This window comes from Hipposideros armiger, unplaced genomic scaffold, assembly GCF_001890085.2.
Source record: "Hipposideros armiger isolate ML-2016 unplaced genomic scaffold, ASM189008v1 scaffold_612, whole genome shotgun sequence".
Lineage (NCBI taxonomy): Eukaryota > Metazoa > Chordata > Mammalia > Chiroptera > Hipposideridae > Hipposideros > Hipposideros armiger.
Genome location: NW_017731962.1, coordinates 828,776 through 846,973, shown reverse-complemented (window position 1 = coordinate 846,973; position 18,198 = coordinate 828,776). Strand labels below are relative to the sequence as shown.

Below are 18,198 nucleotides of genomic sequence, written 5' to 3'. Positions count from 1 at the left end.
GTTAACCTCTGCATTCTGATGAGGGTGGGGGACCCCTGCTGGGACCAAGGGCCAGCCCCCCACCCCCACCCCTGTCCCTGGCCTCCCCTCCTGGATGGGTCAGGGAAGCAGGAATGCCACCTCTTCAGCTCCCTCCCACGGAGGGAGGAAGCTGGAAAGAGGAAGGCAACGAAGAGGCTGTGTGAAGAGTGGCGTTGGGGGCCGGGTGGGAGGTGCGCCTGGGGCGCCCAGGCCAGTGTTTAGGACAGTAGGTGGCTGGAAACCCCAGACCTCTGGCATCTCTTGTTTCCAGGTCACCTGGCTGCCCTCTGTGCCTACATGGCCTGGGTCACACTTAGGACCTCCATCACAAGGCTGGGCGGCTTTCTGCCTGTTTCTGTGGACTGGCAGGGATGGGTGAGAAAGAACTCAGCACCCGCAGGCACTGTTTACTGCTGTGTTCCCCCAACCACCAGGAGCGTGTGAGAGTGAGGCTGCCAAACCCTGCCGCCCCCACAGCTGCCTCTGACAGCTCCTCACCAGCCCCTGCCTCCTGCCAAGGGAGCAACAGCTGAATTAACACTGCAGGAGGAAGTTATTGGTAGGAGGACATTTTTTTTTAAAAAGTAAAGATGGGGGAGGGTCAGAGGAAGATAGGTTGTTGGGTTGCTGGGGGAGTTTGCCGCCGCTGGAGGGCATTGGGCAGAGGCCGGATAGCGAAGGTGTGAGAGGGGCAGCCGGAAGCAGGGAAGTGCCCCCAGCAGCCTGCCTCCTCCCCAACGCCCTCAAGTCACGCCGGGCAGGGTTGCTTCTGCCTTTTGGGTGCTGGGTGCTGGGCTGTGCTTCCTCTGAATGTCTCCTGGGGAGTGGGGGGGGCACTGGACCCCAGGCCCCTCCAATAATGGGTGGGCTGGGTTTTCCCTGCCTTGCTCAGCCTCCCACCCCCGACTCTCCTTCCTTCATCCCAGCAAGGGCTGAAATACTGCAGCCCCACCCAGGAATCTCTGTAAAGTGAGCCTGGACCCCCTTTCCTCACATTCTCCATGGTGAAAATACTTCTTACCTCAAACCTCACGAAGAAGCCCCCTTTCCGGGAGCTCTGGCTGCCTGTTGTGGGGACCTGGCTGGGTGGGAGGCGGTACTGGGGTGCCCAGCCCGTGTTCAGGACGGCAAGGAGGTGCAAACAGCCTGCCTTCTGCATCTGTTCCTCAGTTCTAAGCTCACCTGGCTGCCCCCTGCACCCCCACACTTGGATGTCACTTTGGGGGGCCCCTCTCATTCTGCTTCTGTTCACGCTGGCTGGAACACACCCTGATGTTCTCGAGGGCTCAGACTGTGTGGCCTCTGGGAATCTAGCTCAGTGTCCAGCAGGTGACACCTGATGAAAGGCAGGAGACATTCTGATGGTCAGGAAGGACTCCGTGAAAGTGGCTGCAAATGGAATTTCTACGGGGCGGGGATGGGGGTGTGTGTGGGGGGGTGTTATTCCCCAAATCCTCTTCAAAATGAGATCTTGTCCCTGAAATCCCTCCCATACCTGCAGTGTCTCTTTTAGCAGGTCACCTGATAGCATCTTTTACACTTCTTTTTTTCTTTTTTTCTTTTTTCATGTGGAATCCAAATGTGGATTCTCTCTTCTTTTTTTTTTTCTTTTATTTTATTATTAGTTTCAGGTGTACAGAACAATGCAGTAGTTATCCTTTTCACTTCCTTTTTCTTTTTAATTGTGATGAAACACAAAATAAATTTAGCAGTCTTTACCATTTTACATGTACTGTTCAATTATTAGTATATTCACATTGTTGTGCAACCAATCTGTAGAACTTTTTCATCTTGCAAATCTGAAACTTTATACCCATTAAACAACTTTATACTTTTTAAAGTTTAAAAAAATTTTTTTACTACAGAAAATTTCACATATATGCAAAAGTAGACAGAGTAGTTTAGTGAATCCAAATGTCCCCAACATTGGCTTCAGCCAATGATCAACTCACGGCCACGTGTTTTATTTACACACCATGCTCCATCCCTCCCCACCCAACTGTGTGGAAGCAAATCAGAAGCATCAAATCATCGGTCCTATTTCAACATGTAACTAAAAGATGGGGCTCTATAACATCATCATAAGACTTTTGTCACGCTCAGAAAAGTAACAGTGAGGTCGTACGGTCCATGAATGTGATTGGTTGATATGGTCTTAGGTCTCTGTCTAGTATGTGACCTGTGCAGTGGTGTCCCCCTCTCCCCTTTCTCCCTCCCCCTCTCCGTCTCCCTCCCTCTCCCTCTCCCTGCATAACTCTCTTGCTATCCTTTATCTTCTGTGACAGCATCAGAATGAACCCAGCTACAGAACCCCACCGCCCACCGCAGCCCACGCCAAGGCTCCATCTGGCCCGTCCTCCAGGATCTGACACTTCTCTGCTGTTGTCTGTGTATCTCCTCCTCTCTTGTCACTCTTCTCCCCGCTGGACACCTGTGGTCACATGGACATTGGGCATCCACGCGTCTAGATGTGTCTCCCTCTCTCCACCGCCTATGCCTTGAGCTGATCCCTCATCCTGCCCTGACTGGCTCTCCAGCTTTTGTCCTCTGCTCCTTTCCATCTCCATGGATGAGAGTTCAGCCCCAATACCCCTGTTTGCTTCTTCTGTGGTGGGTGCACTCTGCGCTCTGGGTGCCGGGTCTTCAGGCCAGGTCTCCTCTCCTGTGGTTCCCTGCCCCCTGCAGGGCACGGCCATCTCCTCTGCATGTGGGTGAGTGGCTCGTGCTGCCATGGGCCCCTCTTCCCAGTAGCTATGCCTCTTCAGTTGCTCCACTTCTTGCTGTGACATGCACAGTGAACGGCGTCCCCCATCTGGCCTGTGCAGATGTTTCTCTGACAAGCCCCCTCAGGAGCCCATGTAGAGCAGGGGCTGGGCTGATGGGCCACACGTGGTGCTATCACCCATACGAAACAGCTTCCTCCCTGTTGCGCCTCAGAACAGGAAGCATTGTGCCTTCACTGCCTTCACCATCAAGCTCTTGGCTGGCCAGTGTCATCCCAGACGGGCTGCAGAACCAGCCTGGGAAAGAGCAGACAGAAGCCCCTGCCAGCCCAGCCAGACGTCCCTGCCATGGTCACCAGGCCATCAAGCGGGGTGAGTGAACAGGGCTCCTGTCCAGGCTGGTCTTTCTAACAGGGACCAGTTCAGCACTGTGGCTTTTCCCTGGGTGTGGCTGCAGCCTTTCCCAAGGGAAGCTGCTCTAGGTGACCCAGCCCTGGAGGGGCCCTGGTGGCCCTGGTCCATGTCACCTGCCCTGGGATCGTCCACTCCAGGCCCCCTTTTACTGAGATCAGTGAGGCGCAGAGCTGTGCAGAGTCATGGGGGGGTCTGTAAATGAGGGGACGGGACCCAGCAGGGGGAGATGATGTGGCCGAGACCCCAGGTCTCAGCTTCCATGTCCCGGTCTCCCAATAGCCACAGACACTTGCTGAGCCCCCGACATGGGGGCTGTGAGGCCTGGCAGAGGCAGGAGGAGACCGGGGTCGGGCAAGACCCCCCGGCTGTGGGAGGCCGGGCTGTGTAAGAGGGTAGTGGGGCCTCGCCGGCTGCTCCTTCCTCTTCCTGCCTGAGTCAGCTCCCTGCTTTCTTAACGCCTCCGGAGCTGCCTGGGCGGGTCTGTCTCTTGGCAGAGCCTGTGTCCATGTGTCTGAGTGTGAGTGTGAGTGTGAGTGTGAGTGTGAGTGTGAGTGTGAGTGTGTGCGTGAGTGTGAGCGTGAGTGTGAGTGTGTGCGTGAGTGTGAGTGTGAGGAGTGTGAGTGTATGTGAGGGGTGTGTGTTGTGTGTCTATGGTGCGTTTTCTCGGTGGTGTGTCCATTGCTTCTCTTGGATTCTCAGCAGTTTCACATCTCAGGCCTGAAGACATAAAGGCATTGGGTGACAGCTGAGTTATAGGGGGACAGGCATATAGACAACCAGGCTCCTGGAGGCCTGTCCCAGGGCGGGGTGGGGGGTGGTGGAGATTGGAGCCCTGTTTACACTGGGAGCCAACTGCACACTGCTGTCCCCTCCTCCAGCCCACGTCCCCCTGGCACGCAAGCCCTGTCCTCTTCCCCAACTCTGTGTATGTGTGCTGGGGTCCCCACTGCTGCTCCCAGCTGGTCTCCCAGAGCTCCCTTCCTCTGAGGGTACCTGGAACCACAGGGTGGAGGAGGAGGGGCAGCCGTGGTGGGATGGGCAGGGGAGAGTGAGTCCTCCCCTGGCCCAGGGCACAAGTGAGTTGGCCAGATGCTAGGGAATTGCAAAGAAGAGCTGCTGAGAAGCGTTGGGGGTCCATCTGTGACCCAGCAGCTTCACAATGCAGGGGCCCCCACCCCACCCAGGGCTGCACTAGGCCACTACTGAGTCTGGGACCTGTGCTAGTGGTTCCCCCACAGCATCAAAGGAGTCCCTATCCCCAGGAGGTCCTGGCATGGCAGAGGCTTAGCCCATCAGGAGTGGGGCCACAGGGCCTTACTCTGTGGATGTCTGACCTTTGAGGGGAGGGCAGTTGACCGAGGACTGGCCTGGCCCAGGCCATGCAGGGTCTCACTGCAGCTCAGCATGTGCCCATGAGCAAATAGTTGAGACAAGCGTTGGCAGAGGGGACTCAGGGCTGCCCCAGTGCTCCCCACCAGTGAGAAAATCGAGGCATTTCCTGAGGGGCCGGCTGGGCAGCCAGATGCCTCTCCAGCAGCCTCAGGTCTCTGCTGAAATCTGGGTGGGTACCCTGCCCAACAGCAGTCAGCTTGCCCCAGGTACAGCAGGCGTGCAGCAAGACAGTTATTACCTGGAGATTCTGTGGTGTGGACGAGACCGTCCAGTGGCTTGCAGAGGCTCTGCAGAGGAGGCACGCGCTGTCCAGGGGATGGGAGGGGCAGGCCTGCATCCTGTCCCACTGTGGAAGAGTGTGACGAGAGCAGGACGCTTGGCTTCCCATCTGTGAAGTGGGGGGGCTGGGCTGGGCTGGGCCAGCCCATAGCTTAACTTCTCCAGCTGATTCTATAATCGAATATAGAATTCAAAACTCGCTTACAGGGAATGGCGGTGTGGGGGACGTGTGGGCGAGGGGTACCTGTGTCCAGGGGGTTCCTGCAGCTGCAGCTCAGGCCCAGGTTGAGTCCCAAGGGCATGGGATAGGCGCTTGCCCATGGATGGGGCAGCAATGAGCCTTTGGTGACACCGTGTGACTCAGGCCCCCACCAGCTCTGTGGGACATGTCTGGAGGGCTCACCTTTGTGCACACCTGTCACTTTGTGAGTGTCCATAGTCTTGCCTGAGGTGATGTCATGGGGTGGCTGGCTACATTTTACAAATGAGGACACTGCCTGTGAGGGATTAATGCCACTTGTGTTCACCCAATGGGTAAGGGGCCTGACCATGCTGAGAAACCCCAATCCTGGGGCTCTCCGTCTCTTGGTGATGTCTGGGTGACAGCCACCAGGCAAGCCGGGTCAGGGTGCTAGCTGTGGTCAGTGTCTGTGTTTCTCTGCACAGACTGGACCTAAAATAAGAATGTTGTTTGTGATCATCACACCCCACACCTGCCTGTGACCGTGTGGTGGGGCCCCAATGGAGGGCATCTGCCCAGCATGCGCTCTGGGAGACAAGTGGGCAGCTGGGTGGCGCCGGGGTGCCCAAGCCGCAGAGGGCCCTGTGATCTTGAGACCCCGCTTGTCCCAGACAACTCGAGCCTCCTCTCTATGCATGGGCGTCCCACCAAGTGGGCTAGCAGGGGTCTGCATTTGGCTACAGCCGCTGCACTTGGGACGGGGCCTGAAGTGAGAGGGGTGCTGCTCAGTGCTCCTGGGGCAGGAAAGAGCTCTCCAGCCCCTGTTCTCCCCGCAGGGCTGGCTGTGGACAGAGTGGGGGCCCTCGACTGGGTGGTGATTTCCAGTCACTTCCACTATTGGTGTGGGCGCCTTGGTGACACGGTGTCACAGGTGACGTGAAGTTTGGCAGGCACATCCAGCTCCTGGAGCTGCCCAGCCTGTGACCTGGGCAGGCTTTCATGCTTTGGCCCAGGGCTCCCACCTCTGAAGCTGAGGGTGTCCAGGCCACTCACCCTCCCAGCAGCCAAGTAGCAGGGCCCAGTAGTTAGGGAGCAGGCAGACCCCGGCTTCTTCGTGAGCCCCTTGCGTGAGCCGAGCCCCTGCTCAGCACAGAAACCACACAGCCTGGGTTTGAGAATGGCCTCATGTGTGGTCAGCTGGGCTCTGTGGGAGGTGTGGTGTCAACCGCCTACAGCTTTGATGGGGGGAGAAATGTGCCCTTGCAGCCTCCAGAACCTGCAGAGTAGGAAGCCGCCATAGCCTATCCACCTCAGCTCTGAAGTGAAACACAGCCCAGCAAGCTTCCCTGAACCTGGCATCTGCGAAGTCAGTGTTTCCAGATAACAGAACCAATAGGAAGTGTGGTATGAGTGTGAGTGTGTGAGTGTGTGTGTGCGTGTGCGTGCAAGTGCATGCATGCACGTATGAGTGTTTGCGTGCATGTGAGTGTGTGCACGTGTGCGTGTGTGTGTGGGTATGCATGTGTGAGTGACTGTGTGTGTGTGCTCGTGTGTGGGAGAGAATGTATGTGTGCATGTGAGTGTGTGAGTGTGTGTGTATTCATGAGTGTGAGCGTGCATGAATGTGTGTGTGTATGTGTGCGTGTTGTGTGTGCAGAGACAGATTTATTTTGTGGAGCTGGCTCATGTGATTGTGGGGCCTGGCAAGCCCAAACTCTGCAGGGCAAGCCTGAGACCCAGGGACGCGTCCATGCTGCAGCTGGAGCTGGAAAGCCTTGTGAAAACAGAAGTCCCCCCTCCAGGAACCTCAGTCTTCTTAAGGCCTTCAACCGATTGGGTGAGGCCCACCCACACTGTGCAGGGCAGTCTGCTTTACTCCAGGTTCAATGTTAATCTCATCTAGGAAATACCTTCTTAGCAGCCTCTAAGCCCGAGTTCGAGCAAATACTTGAGTACTGTGGTCCAGCTACATTGGTACATGAAATTCACCATCATAGCATCCTTGGTTCTCTGTAACAAGAGAGGAAACTGAGGCTCAGGAGTTGAAATGGCCTGTCCACAGTCACTCAGCTGCTGGGCGTAGGTTTGAGAGTGTCAACCCTGGGGTCAGGCTGACGTGGGCCCCAGTCCCGGCATCTGTCCTGACTGTGTGGCTTGGGGAAGGGACTGACCCTCTCTAAGCCATCCTGTGGAGTGGGTAGCATGCACAGCCACCCTGGGTGGATGTGAATAAACCGAGGCCATGAGTGCAGCATGTAGCCAGGCCAGCAGGGCGGGTGCTGTGGGCAATGCCCAGTCTTGTTAGTGTGGGACCCACAGTCCTGAGTAGCTGTCCCAGCAGGGGCCACGGCCCACTGGTGGGAGCTCCCTGTGAACCCATATCCTTCCACCTCGGGCGTCCCGCAGCTACCCACCCCCCAGGAGCTGTCACAGAGCAAGCCCCAGCTTCTACGGGGTTGGGGTGGGGGTCGGGCCTCCTGGAATCTCAGATCCGGCCAGTCTGACACACAGAGACCACTGTGCCCACATGGCATGGTTCCCTGCTCTGGAGGCTTCCAGGGAGAGGGTCACCTGGGGGTGCAGCACCCTGCGCTACAGTTAGAAGTAGTCTGAGGGCTTCCTGGTGGCTGAGAACCTGAGGCAGGGGCTGAGGCCAGCCGTGTGGACAGCAAGACCTCACCAAGCTGGGGCCCCTGCCTGGGGGGGGGGGCTCTCTGAGCAGCAGGCCACCTGAGTACACCCCAGCATGGGGTCGTTTTCTCCCAGTGCTCCAGGGGCTGGGGGCACTCACATAGTCAGCCCACAGGAACAGCACTTCCCCCCAGTTCATTTTACATAGTGTGGATGTGGTTGTGTGGGTTTTCAAGTGTGAGGGAAATTCAGTGGGAGTGTGGAGGTGGGGAAGCTGCGAGGTCTCTGCAGAGGTCAGAATCTCAGCGCCCGGAGAAGAGATAGGCAGCCACCTACTCAGTGAATGGACGAGTGAGAAAGCGAGTCAGTGAGTCACCTAGGAGCAGGGGCCGCAGCAGGGAGGTCCCCAGCGGCCCCGCAGCTGTGTCAACGCTTCCCAGCCATGGAGTAGCTGGCCTCACAAATGCTGCCAGTAGGGACAGAAACTGACAGCATTTGGAACCTGGAGAGCAAACTTCAGGGCAATTTATCAACCATCATGAAATTCAGATTTTTTTTAGATGTATGAATTTAAAAAAAAAACACACCAAAAAACCACCATTCCATATGCTTATCGTAGAACGTTTGGAAAACACAAACAGAAATAACGAAGAAAGTGGAAAATATTTACAGTGGCACCACCCAGACAGAAACCTGGATGGCTTGGCACACTTACCTACCTTTCCTGGTTTCCCAAGGTCACCTTTTTACTCTGAAAACTGGGCTGTTTGCACATCTCGTTGCTGTGCAGCCTCCCCTGCGTGGGCACCAGGAATGTGCAAAACGTTTTCCATTCCACAGCTAGATGAGGAATGTAGTCACTTTGTTGCTCCTGACCACTGGCCAGGGCGGCTTTGTCCTAAGTTTATTAACTGGTTGGGTGTCCTTTGCGAATTGTCTGTTCCTGCCCGCAGCCTTTTCTCTGGGCTGCTTGCCTTTTGTTAATGCATTTCTCAGATCTCCTGGGAGATAAGGGTTACCACTCACCTTTTGCATTAGATAGTAATTAAATATTTTCATTTTTAAAATTCCATTTTTTTATGTACCAATGTGTTGTTTCAGAGTCAATCTATCTTCTTGACCTTTTTTCCCTTAGGTTTTACGTTTAGGTGTCCTTACTCTGAGGTACACATTCGTCTATTTGTTTTATCATTTTATTTCCTAAAACTGAATTTACATACCCGTGGTGTGAAGGGCTGCCATGATGGTGTGTCCCTGAGAGCCACTGGGCACCGGGGTGTGTGGTGTGCTGGGAGACCAGACTCGCCTTCCCGGGATGGCACGTTTCTGCTCAGCCCTGTTGAGGCCACTGTCCAAGCCGCTGTCTTCCCTCATGTGGGCTGGGCCGTGGGTCCGGAGCTCCTCAGCACATTCACGGCCTTGGAAATAACACGTGCCTCTGGCTTGACTCTTCCTTTCAAAGCTCCTCAGCGATCGTTGCCCATGTTCTCTTCCAGTCGACCCAGGAAACGGGTTCGATGCAATTACCAGTTTTTGCTTTTTTTGTTTATTTCTGATTTACCGACTTCCGCCCTTACCTGTGTGTTTTCTGCCTCTGCCACCAAAGCTTTGCTGGTCTTTCCCAAACTCCTGGATCCCTCGTGCCTGGGCATGTTCCGTCATCCCTTTTCACTCATCACTAAAGCATTTAAGGATTGGCCTCATGTCCCCAAGGGGACAGAGGGTGCCATCACACTGCATACAGGACATTTGTGTCACCTTTTCTGAAGTTTGTAAATATAAGTTTGATTTCCTCTTTAACTTACGAGATATGCAGCAGTGTTTTGAAATTTCTAATAATGTGTGTGGTGGGAGGTCTGTTTTTATTCCATTTGGTCAGAAACTGCGGCCCTTCAGATTTCCGCTCTCAGACTTCACCGATGGCGAATTACCGTGTCCGCAGGGGGCCGGACGATGTCTTTGTGGCACCAGAGGTTCAGCAAGCTGTAGGCTGTGTCCTCCTTGATCCCCTTGCCCTTTGTGTCCCCTGCGTCAGTCTGGACCCCTGAGATCTGAGGCTGTGTGTGCCCACACAGCTCCTGGAGCTGAGCCCTGTCCAGTTCTCTTGAGTGTTGATATAAAGCAGATAAAAAAGATTGTGACACTTTTTGGTTTAAAAAGGCTGAGGCCTCTTTTAGACCCGTTGTAGACGTTTGCCTTTTTTCCTCCATGGGGCAGCCTGAACTGTCCGGTCCCAGGGCGAGGGGAGTCCCCGCCTTCTCTACATTTTGCTTTCCCACAGGACGCCATCTATGCTCGCTGCTCCCTGGCACTTGATTTGGCGCCTCTTGTAATTACGGTGGGTTTATTCTCTGACCCCGACAACGTTGGTCAAGGGCAGGCTCCCATGTGAAGAGCTGATGGTCAGTGAGGCTGGGGACTCGAGCGGCCTTGTCTGAGGTTTGCACTCTGGCAGGAAGCCTGATATGACACCAGCGTCTTGTCCTGACTCAGACGCTGCGCCTCCCTCTGCTGCTTGCTCAACTTTCTTTTGTAACATTTCCTCTTTTTCTTATCTTTTACCAAATATAGATATTTTTTCGTGTGAGGGTGTGTGATTTGGAAGGAATACTCAATTTTTCTTCTAACGCTCCTTCCGTGTCTGAGAACCTGACTTTAGCACTTTGTCCTTGGTGAGGTGGGACCATCCGTAGCTGCATTCACTGGGTGCGGACAGGAGGACGCCTGGCACTTGGCCTCAGGAAGACGGCTAGTGCAGGGGACTCGGGGATGCCACTTCCTGAGTTGCTCTCGGTTATGACATCTCCCCCCTGGTGGGCAGGGTCGAGGTTCTCACAGGCTGCTGGGGCCAGAGGTTTCTGAAGCCGCCTGACTTGGGGTTTTGCACCTTGCGTATTTTTTTTTTTTGGCTGAGCCATCCTGCCACCTGTTGGCAGCTCAACAGCAGCTCAGCTCGGGCCGGGCATCGAACCGCTGTTGCTCAGAGCTCAAACTCTTGAGCGAGCTCTTAACCAACTGAGCCACTCGGCCAGCCCCTCACCTGGAGTCTTGGTGAGGGGCCATTCTAGATCTGGGAAGATTGCGGCCTGGCTGGTGGGGAGGGCGCCCAGGCCTCTGACGGCGGGGGACCGGGGACACCGGGACATCAGAGGCCTGGCTCGGACCCGTGCCGTCCTCCCTCCTGGCCCTGGCCCCTCGTCTCGGCTTAGCCCTGCGCCTCCCACTTGCCTGCTCACTCTCGCACCAGCTGTCCTTGCTGAGTCCAGGGCCTGCCGGTACCAGGTGCTAAGATCCCTGTACATACTATCGCCATCCAAGTAGTCCTCCCAGAGCGGGGCACAGGCCCATAAACCCCCGTCACACAGCGGAAACCGACGCAGAGTAAGCCCTGAGGCATCCTCTCTCCCGGGCTCGGGCACTGCCCGGTGCTGACCGGGGGCCAGCCTCCAGGACGACGCCCACATGGGCCTTGGTCTATAACGGTCCATGAGCTGGATGCAGGCAAGACCCTGGGCCTCTGAGGGCTCGTGGGGCTGCCAGGCACATCCACTGTGGCCCCGCTCCAGGCCCAGTGAGGAGGGGCCTACTCTGTCCTGCTTGACTGAGGCGGAGAGCAGGGCTGCTGGGCGGGCTCCGTGCTCTGCCTCCTTCCATCTGTCCACCCTCTGAGTCCACAGAGCCACCCAGAGCCGCCATGTGTGCAGGCGTCCTGACCTCACTCAGCTGTGTGGCAGACAGGGTTGGGGCAGGGCCATCTGTCTAGTGCTGGAGCAAGCGAGACATCACCCTGAGGAGCACGTAGTCCCCCCTGCCCAGTCCGGCTTCCTGTTGCCCAGGTCAGAACCCTGCGGTCTGTGGGTCTTGCCCTGATCACAGAGCACTCCCCTCTCTGTGGGAGGAAGTGCATGGTTTCATTGTCACAGATCCACATTCTGCTGCTGCTTGGGCCTCAGTTTCCCCATGTGAGGACGCGAGGAGTTTACAAGCTGGTTGTCATGCGTGTATGGGGCCTGGTCTGTGGCCACAGGAGAGAGGGCAGTGCTGCATTTGCAGGTCCTGACCCAGCGTGGGGGATGTACTCACCCTGCTGGACCAGAGGCATGGCTGGGGCATGTGCGGAGGGGGCTCCCTGCCCTCTACTTGGAGAGCCTCAGCCCCAGAAGTGGGGTGCTATCCTGAGGCTGACTGGGCCTTGCGCCCTGGGGCAATGCAGGTCAGCCGAGGGTTCGGTGGGCACGCCTGGGGCGCAAGTCCAGCTGCCAAACTTAGGGGGACACAGATGGAGAGTTGAGGCCAACCAGCCTTGGCCTGAGTTCCATGACCCACAGCGGGGCGACACGGGGGCTTTCACAAGTGGGGGTCCAGGAGTGAACCGAAACCGCTGCCCTGGCTGGCCGCCGCTGTGATCCAGAAGCCAGAGCGGGCAGCAGTTCTGCTTTTGACCCAAATGGGAAGGACCGAGGGTTCTGTGTTGACATTTCTGGGTCCTGAGTATAATATTGTGGGGAGTGGGGAGCAGGGTTACCTCTGAAGAGGTAGGAACTTGGGGCTGGGCAGGAAAGCAGAGCAGATGGCAGGACCCACGAGCAGGGTGCACCCAGAGCCCGTGGGCAGGGACCATGCACACCCAGAACCCCACAGGCCATGGCAGGGACCACATAGTCCTCAGGATAGGCGGGCCCCAGGCGGACCCCACGTTGGGCCCTCTGTCAGCCTAGGCAGACTTACCCCAATTAGGGCCCCCACAGCCCCCCTGCTGGCTCACTGGCACGGGGCAGTGCGTTGGGGGGCAGGGCACCCCAGGAGCCTCAGAGGCCTGCCCTGTGAAGAGCAGCTGGCATTCACATTACATTTAGGGTGAGCTGTGCCGATCTTTGTTTCTGATAAAACACGGCCCCTTCCTGCCTACCTGCCTCCTGCCTGCCACTTCCTCAATGTCAGATGAAAGTTCACAGTCAGCTCTCGAGTTCTCAGACCTGGAGGCCTGCCACCCAGGCAGCCAGTATCGTGCGCACGCGTGTATGATGGCGTGCACATGTGTATGATTGTGTGTGCATGTTTGTGCATGTGCGTCACTAGCAGGAGGTCTGCTGGGCTCAGGGCTGTGGCAGCCCAGCCGCCCGCTCAGGCCGCTTTCCTGCCGGCATGCAGCCCCTTTCAGGGCACTCAGGGAGACTGACCTGTGCTGGCCTCACGACACTGCTAACGTCCCCAGCAGCAGGCACAGGGCCTCCCGGCACTGCTTTTCCAGGCTGGCATGGAGGGGCTCCACGGGTACTTCGCCCCAGAGCCTGAGGCCCTGAGCTGTCACCAAGACCCCTCCCTCCACAGGACATGCTGCACCAGCACTGTCTGCTGCTCACCCTGGTGTGTCTGCTCACCCTCGGGTCTGGTGAGTTCTGTGGAACATTCCGGGTTGGTTGGGAAGGATCCCCTGCTCCCTCACATCCTCCTGGAGGCCCCTTCCTGGAGCCTAGCAAACATGTGCCCCCGGGCTTGTCTGGTCCGCCTCCGGGTCCCGCTGCTGACCTTCCCTGTCCATCCACCCCTGAGTGTGGGCTTGGTCATCCATCCGCCCCCCCCATCACTGCAGCCCCTTGTGCCACCAGCTCTCTGCGTGGGAGCCCTGCTCACAGGGCCCGCCTCTCGCCCCCAGGCCTCCCCCAGGAGTGCACCAAGTACAAAGTCAACACCTGCCGGGACTGCATCCAGTCGGGCCCTGGCTGTGCCTGGTGCCAGCAGCAGGTAAGAGCTTCACACCTGGCTGGGCCAGCCCACCCTCCCACGTCCCGGGCCAGACCTCCTTTCCCTGTCTCTGAAACTGCGGGCACTCAGGACCCTCACCAGTCCCTTTCCCCAGGGCACAGGGCTGTCCGAGGGGCAGACAGACAGGCCCTGGCCCAGGGCATCCTGGAGGCCGACTGAGTGAGGCTGTGCTAAGTCCAGCCAGCACTGCAGTGCTGTGTCCTGGGCCCTGAGGCAGGAGGCAGGAAAGGCCAGCTTCATGTCCTGTCCCCAGGGAGGTGGCAGGTGATCCACCCCTCAGAATATGGACAGGAAGTGCAGAAGTTCTCTACCGGGACCCTAACTCCCTCTTGTCTTCAGTCTTCTTATGTTTTAGGGTGAGACCCCTGAGGAGGAAGGCAAAGGCCCCACACAGCCAGGGCACAGAGTAACTCCTTGTCCCTGAGTCACAGCCCCTGTCCCAGGGCACCCTCCTCCTGGAGAGACACCCTCCCTGGGGACCCCAAGTCCCTGACCACACCCTTCTCCCCTGGGACCCTGCAGACACTGACCACACCCTCCTCTCCTAGGATATCCCAGATCCTGACCACACTGCACCCCTGGGAATGCCCCCAGACACTGACCACACTCCCCTTCCCCTGGAGGGCCCTGAGGCTCTGACACTAGGTCTCTTTGGAAACACAGGTGCACACACACATTATTAGTTTTTCTCAACCATTCGACGGTACATAGCAGACATGAAGCCATTTTGTCCCTTAATATTCCAAAGGTCTTTCTTAGGAACAAGGTATTCACTTAAAACCAAAAAGCAAATGTGCCAGTTGTTCCAATAATGTTTTGATAGCAATTTGATCCCTGGTGGAAGTTGTAACCCAGGACCATGCACTGCATTGAAAACGTCAGGTCTCTTAGCGTCCTTGAGTCTGGAACATTCCCCACATCTGGGATGTTTCTGGAGCTTCAGGTCAGCAGTGTCTTGGACTGCCTGTCAGTGTGGGTCTGTCTGCCGTGCCCCCCATTCTGTCCAGCCGAACCTTGGCGGGCGCCCCGCACAGGGCCTCGCGCTGTCATTGCCCCAGCACTAGTGACTCTGGCTTGGACCCCTGCTGAGGTGGCGCCTGTGAGGCTTGTGCACCGTGAAGTCACAGGTTCCCTTTGCAGCTACTAAGCAACCTGTGGGAAGGTGCCTGAGGCCAGGAAACATTCTGCCCCCATCAAGCTTCCGCCCACGAGCCTTCGCCTCCACCCATGATTTGTGTCCCATCAGTCATCACCGGGGTGGCTCATTGACTCTTTCTAATGGCTTCTGATGTCAGGAGAGTTTTCCCTTCCCCTAGTCTGTCTGTCTGTCTCTCTCCCTCTCTCGCTCTCTCACAGGTAGCGACCCATGGATTTTTATTGTATGTGGTAGCTTATAATCCATCACTGCCATTTTGTCGTTGTCATGCTCAAATTGTTCCAGAGGTGGCCATGGGGCGCCTCTCTAGGCTGGCTCTGTGACCTGGGTGTCCCCAGCCTCCTTTTCAAGCCCTTTCTTACTCTGAAGTAATAAGATGCTGCAGACCGGTCCTCACTGTGGCCCGGCCGCAGAATCACGCCATTCTCAGGGCCTTCCTGGTGTTCCCTTTCGTGAGGACCCGCAAACACTTCCTCCTTTCCTCAATCTTATGACACAGAAGGTGGTCTCAGACCTGCCAGCCCACACCACTTCCCCGAGCAGCCCATGGGAGAAGTCGGTGTGATCCGAGTTCCTCCTGCCGTCGGGCATGGTCACCTCGCAGGGTGAAAACGTCCCTCTCTGGGTGGATCCCGCCCCCCGCCCTTCCTCGTGAGCTTATTATAGTCATTTGAAATTCTTTAGGGCCAACTGTTCTGTGTGATTACATCTTGGGGTTTTTCCTTCTCCTTTCCTGTTAATTTTATTTCTCGAGTACCTAAAGCATTCACAGGGTTCCAACAGAGAGACAGTGCAGCGGCAGCTCAGGAAGCACAGCCCCTCCCCTGTCCCCACCATGTCCCCAAGCCCCTGCACCTAGGCAGCCTCTGCCTGCCTGGCGACTCCTCCAAGTCTCCATTGAGAAAGGAAGCACCGATGTGACTATGCTTTCAGCAGCTCCTAGTGTTGGCACGCTGTCCCCTGGGTGCAGCTGGCTCTGGCCCAGCGTCAGGACCCACCCAGGGGAGCCCCTTCTCTTTCCTGCCACGTCAGAACCCAGGGGGCCTCGATGGGAGCAAAGTGGTCATGAGGAAAGCACCCTGGATCCAGGACCCCATGCTGCTCCATGACCCCCTCTGGACTGTGAGGGGCTTGGCCCAGAGTCCTGGCCTGTGTTCCGGGGTGCCCTGAGGTACCCTGAGGTGCCCCAGTGCTGCCATGCAGGCTGGGAGGGGACACCGTGTTCCCTCGGGAGACAGCCACTCCCTCCCACAAAGGTTCTGCCGATGGAGGGCAGAACCCCCCGCCGGACGCTCAATGAGGCTGCTACTGGCTCTGGGCTGTGCAGGGTTTGCCCAACGGTCAGTCTGGGCTGGACACGTTGGCTCTCAAGTGCTTTCTGCTGCTGAAGGCAGTGGGAGAACTGCCCCCCACACACACACACACCTCTAGTGTGGTCTGGGAGGCTCATGGACAGGCCACCTGGGCAGCAGGTATCTCCCGGCAGGCTGTCCAGACCCTACCCCGTCCCCTCACCACAGGGACATCTGTATCCCAGAGAAAATGAGAAAGGTCAGGCCCGTATTTCCTCCTAACTCCTCCTGACATCTGACTCCCCGCCCACCCCCAGAACTTCGCCGGGCCGGGGCAGCCTGACTCCATTCGCTGTGACACACGGGAGCAGCTGCTAGCTATGAAATGTGCAGCGGATGACATCATAGACCCCAGGAGCATTGCTGACAGCCAGGTGGACCAGAAGGGGGGTCAGAAGCAGCTGTCCCCACAGAGAGTGACGCTGTACCTGAGACCAGGCAAGCTTGGCCCCAGCTGGGGGTCTGCGGGTGGGGACTGCGTCTCTTTTAATCCCGTGTTCTCTGTTCTTTGTAAAAGGGAGAAAAAAACATCTGGAGAAAACTATTCTCTCTCCCTCTCAGACAGCCCATTACTCCTGTAGCCAACAACCTGAGTCACGGTTTAAACCCGTGTTAACCAAACCGACTTGCCCCTCACTCTCCCCTGTCTCTGCGGCAGGTCAGGCAGCTGCGTTCAACGTGACCTTCAGGCGTGCCAAGGGCTACCCCATCGACCTGTACTATCTGATGGACCTGTCCTACTCCATGCTCGATGACCTCATCAACGTCAAAAAGCTGGGGGGCGACCTGCTCCGGGCCCTCAACGAAATCACGGAGTCCGGCCGCGTCGGTGAGGCCGACCCACTCAGTCCTGCCCTGAATCCTGGCTGGCCGTGCTGCCCACACACCTCCCCGCACCCACATCCTGAGCGGCAGGGCCCTGGGGCGTCCTCGCCAAGGACACACCTGGGTTCTAGCTCTCCTGACACTGTACACACCGCCGGCCCCTCCGCTCCCTCGCCCCTCTTTCCTTCTCCTTGTTTGTTCCTTGATACATTCAAAACACAGTAGTGCTTCAGTGTCAGTTATTAAAAAAATGAAGCCTGCCAAATCATACCATTAAAGAGACAATCACGGCAAACACGCAGACCTGACCGCAGGCCAAGGGGCCTGCGTGCTACGCAGCAGGGCCTTGTTGACAAAGTGCGAGTCTCAGGCACACCCCACCCTCATCTCTGCCTCCTTGTGAGCTGCTGTCTCTATTGCGGGGACACACACACACACCACACACACGGTCACACACGTGCACACGCTTGGACACACAGCTGCGCACTCACATGCCCACGGCCCGTCCTACTGTCTCCCCTGCCCTCCCACCGCCTGATGCCTGCTCTGCTCCTCACCACCGCCCCCCCACCCCTCAGGCTTCGGGTCCTTCGTGGACAAGACGGTGCTCCCCTTCGTCAACACGCACCCCGAGAAGCTGAGGAACCCGTGCCCCAACAAGGAGAAGGAGTGCCAGCCCCCATTCGCCTTCAGGCACGTGCTGAGTCTCACTGACAACTCCAACCAATTCCAGACGGAGGTGGGGAAGCAGCTGATTTCTGGGAACCTGGACGCCCCTGAGGGCGGGCTGGACGCCATGATGCAGGTCGCCGCGTGTCCGGTGAGGCCCTACCACAGATCTCCCGACCTGAGGGCCACCTTCACCTTGTGTCCTCTTAGGGACCTGATGAGCCCCAGGCCCTGCTGGTTACCCACAGATATCACTATCAGCTGATAGGGGAAGTCAGGCAAATCATCCGAAGCCTAAATGTGAGCAAGGATCTTGCAAAGTGAGGCCACTAAGTGGCCGGATCCTGGCGGTTCCTGGAGCAGAACCACCCCCCACCTCCAGGCCCCTCGGGACACGGGCGTCCTCGCCATGTGGCTTAGGTGGCCGTGTCCAGCCTGCCCCTCGCCCAGCCGCCCTGCCCTGTCGGTCCACCCACTACATTCACGATCGAAATGGCAGTGGCACTGTCAACCCATGTTGGAAATCACGTGGTCCTGGCCTCGCACAGCACCAGCCCTCCAGCTGCTCTGCAGGTCGCTGGCATATTGTTCTTGCGTCACAGACACATTCACTGTGACAACACGCGTGTTGCGAACGTGCCTGCCTCTCCCATCCGTTTCGGAGCCACTAGGTTCCTTCCTCTTTTGTGTCCGCAGTGATAAACATTATGATAAACATTTCTACAAGTATTTTCTTTCCCTCTTTGGGAATAGTTTCTTTAGGACTTAATCCCACATCTGCACTGATTG

At 57.1% G+C, this 18,198-nt stretch overlaps 1 protein-coding gene across 1 annotated transcript in view; it reads left to right on the top strand.

The window, feature by feature from the left end:
• The first annotated feature begins 2,958 nt into the window (after positions 1-2,958).
• The window catches only part of ITGB2 (integrin subunit beta 2), a 32,152-nt gene continuing 16,912 nt past the window's right edge, over positions 2,959-18,198 (top strand). The window contains exons 1-6 of the mRNA XM_019625005.1: positions 2,959-3,116; positions 12,973-13,033; positions 13,298-13,386; positions 16,173-16,353; positions 16,574-16,744; positions 17,319-17,669. Of these exons, the coding sequence (XP_019480550.1) occupies positions 3,093-3,116; positions 12,973-13,033; positions 13,298-13,386; positions 16,173-16,353; positions 16,574-16,744; positions 17,319-17,669 (877 nt within the window). The 5' untranslated portion in view covers positions 2,959-3,092. The remainder of the gene's footprint in view (positions 3,117-12,972; positions 13,034-13,297; positions 13,387-16,172; positions 16,354-16,573; positions 16,745-17,318; positions 17,670-18,198) is intronic.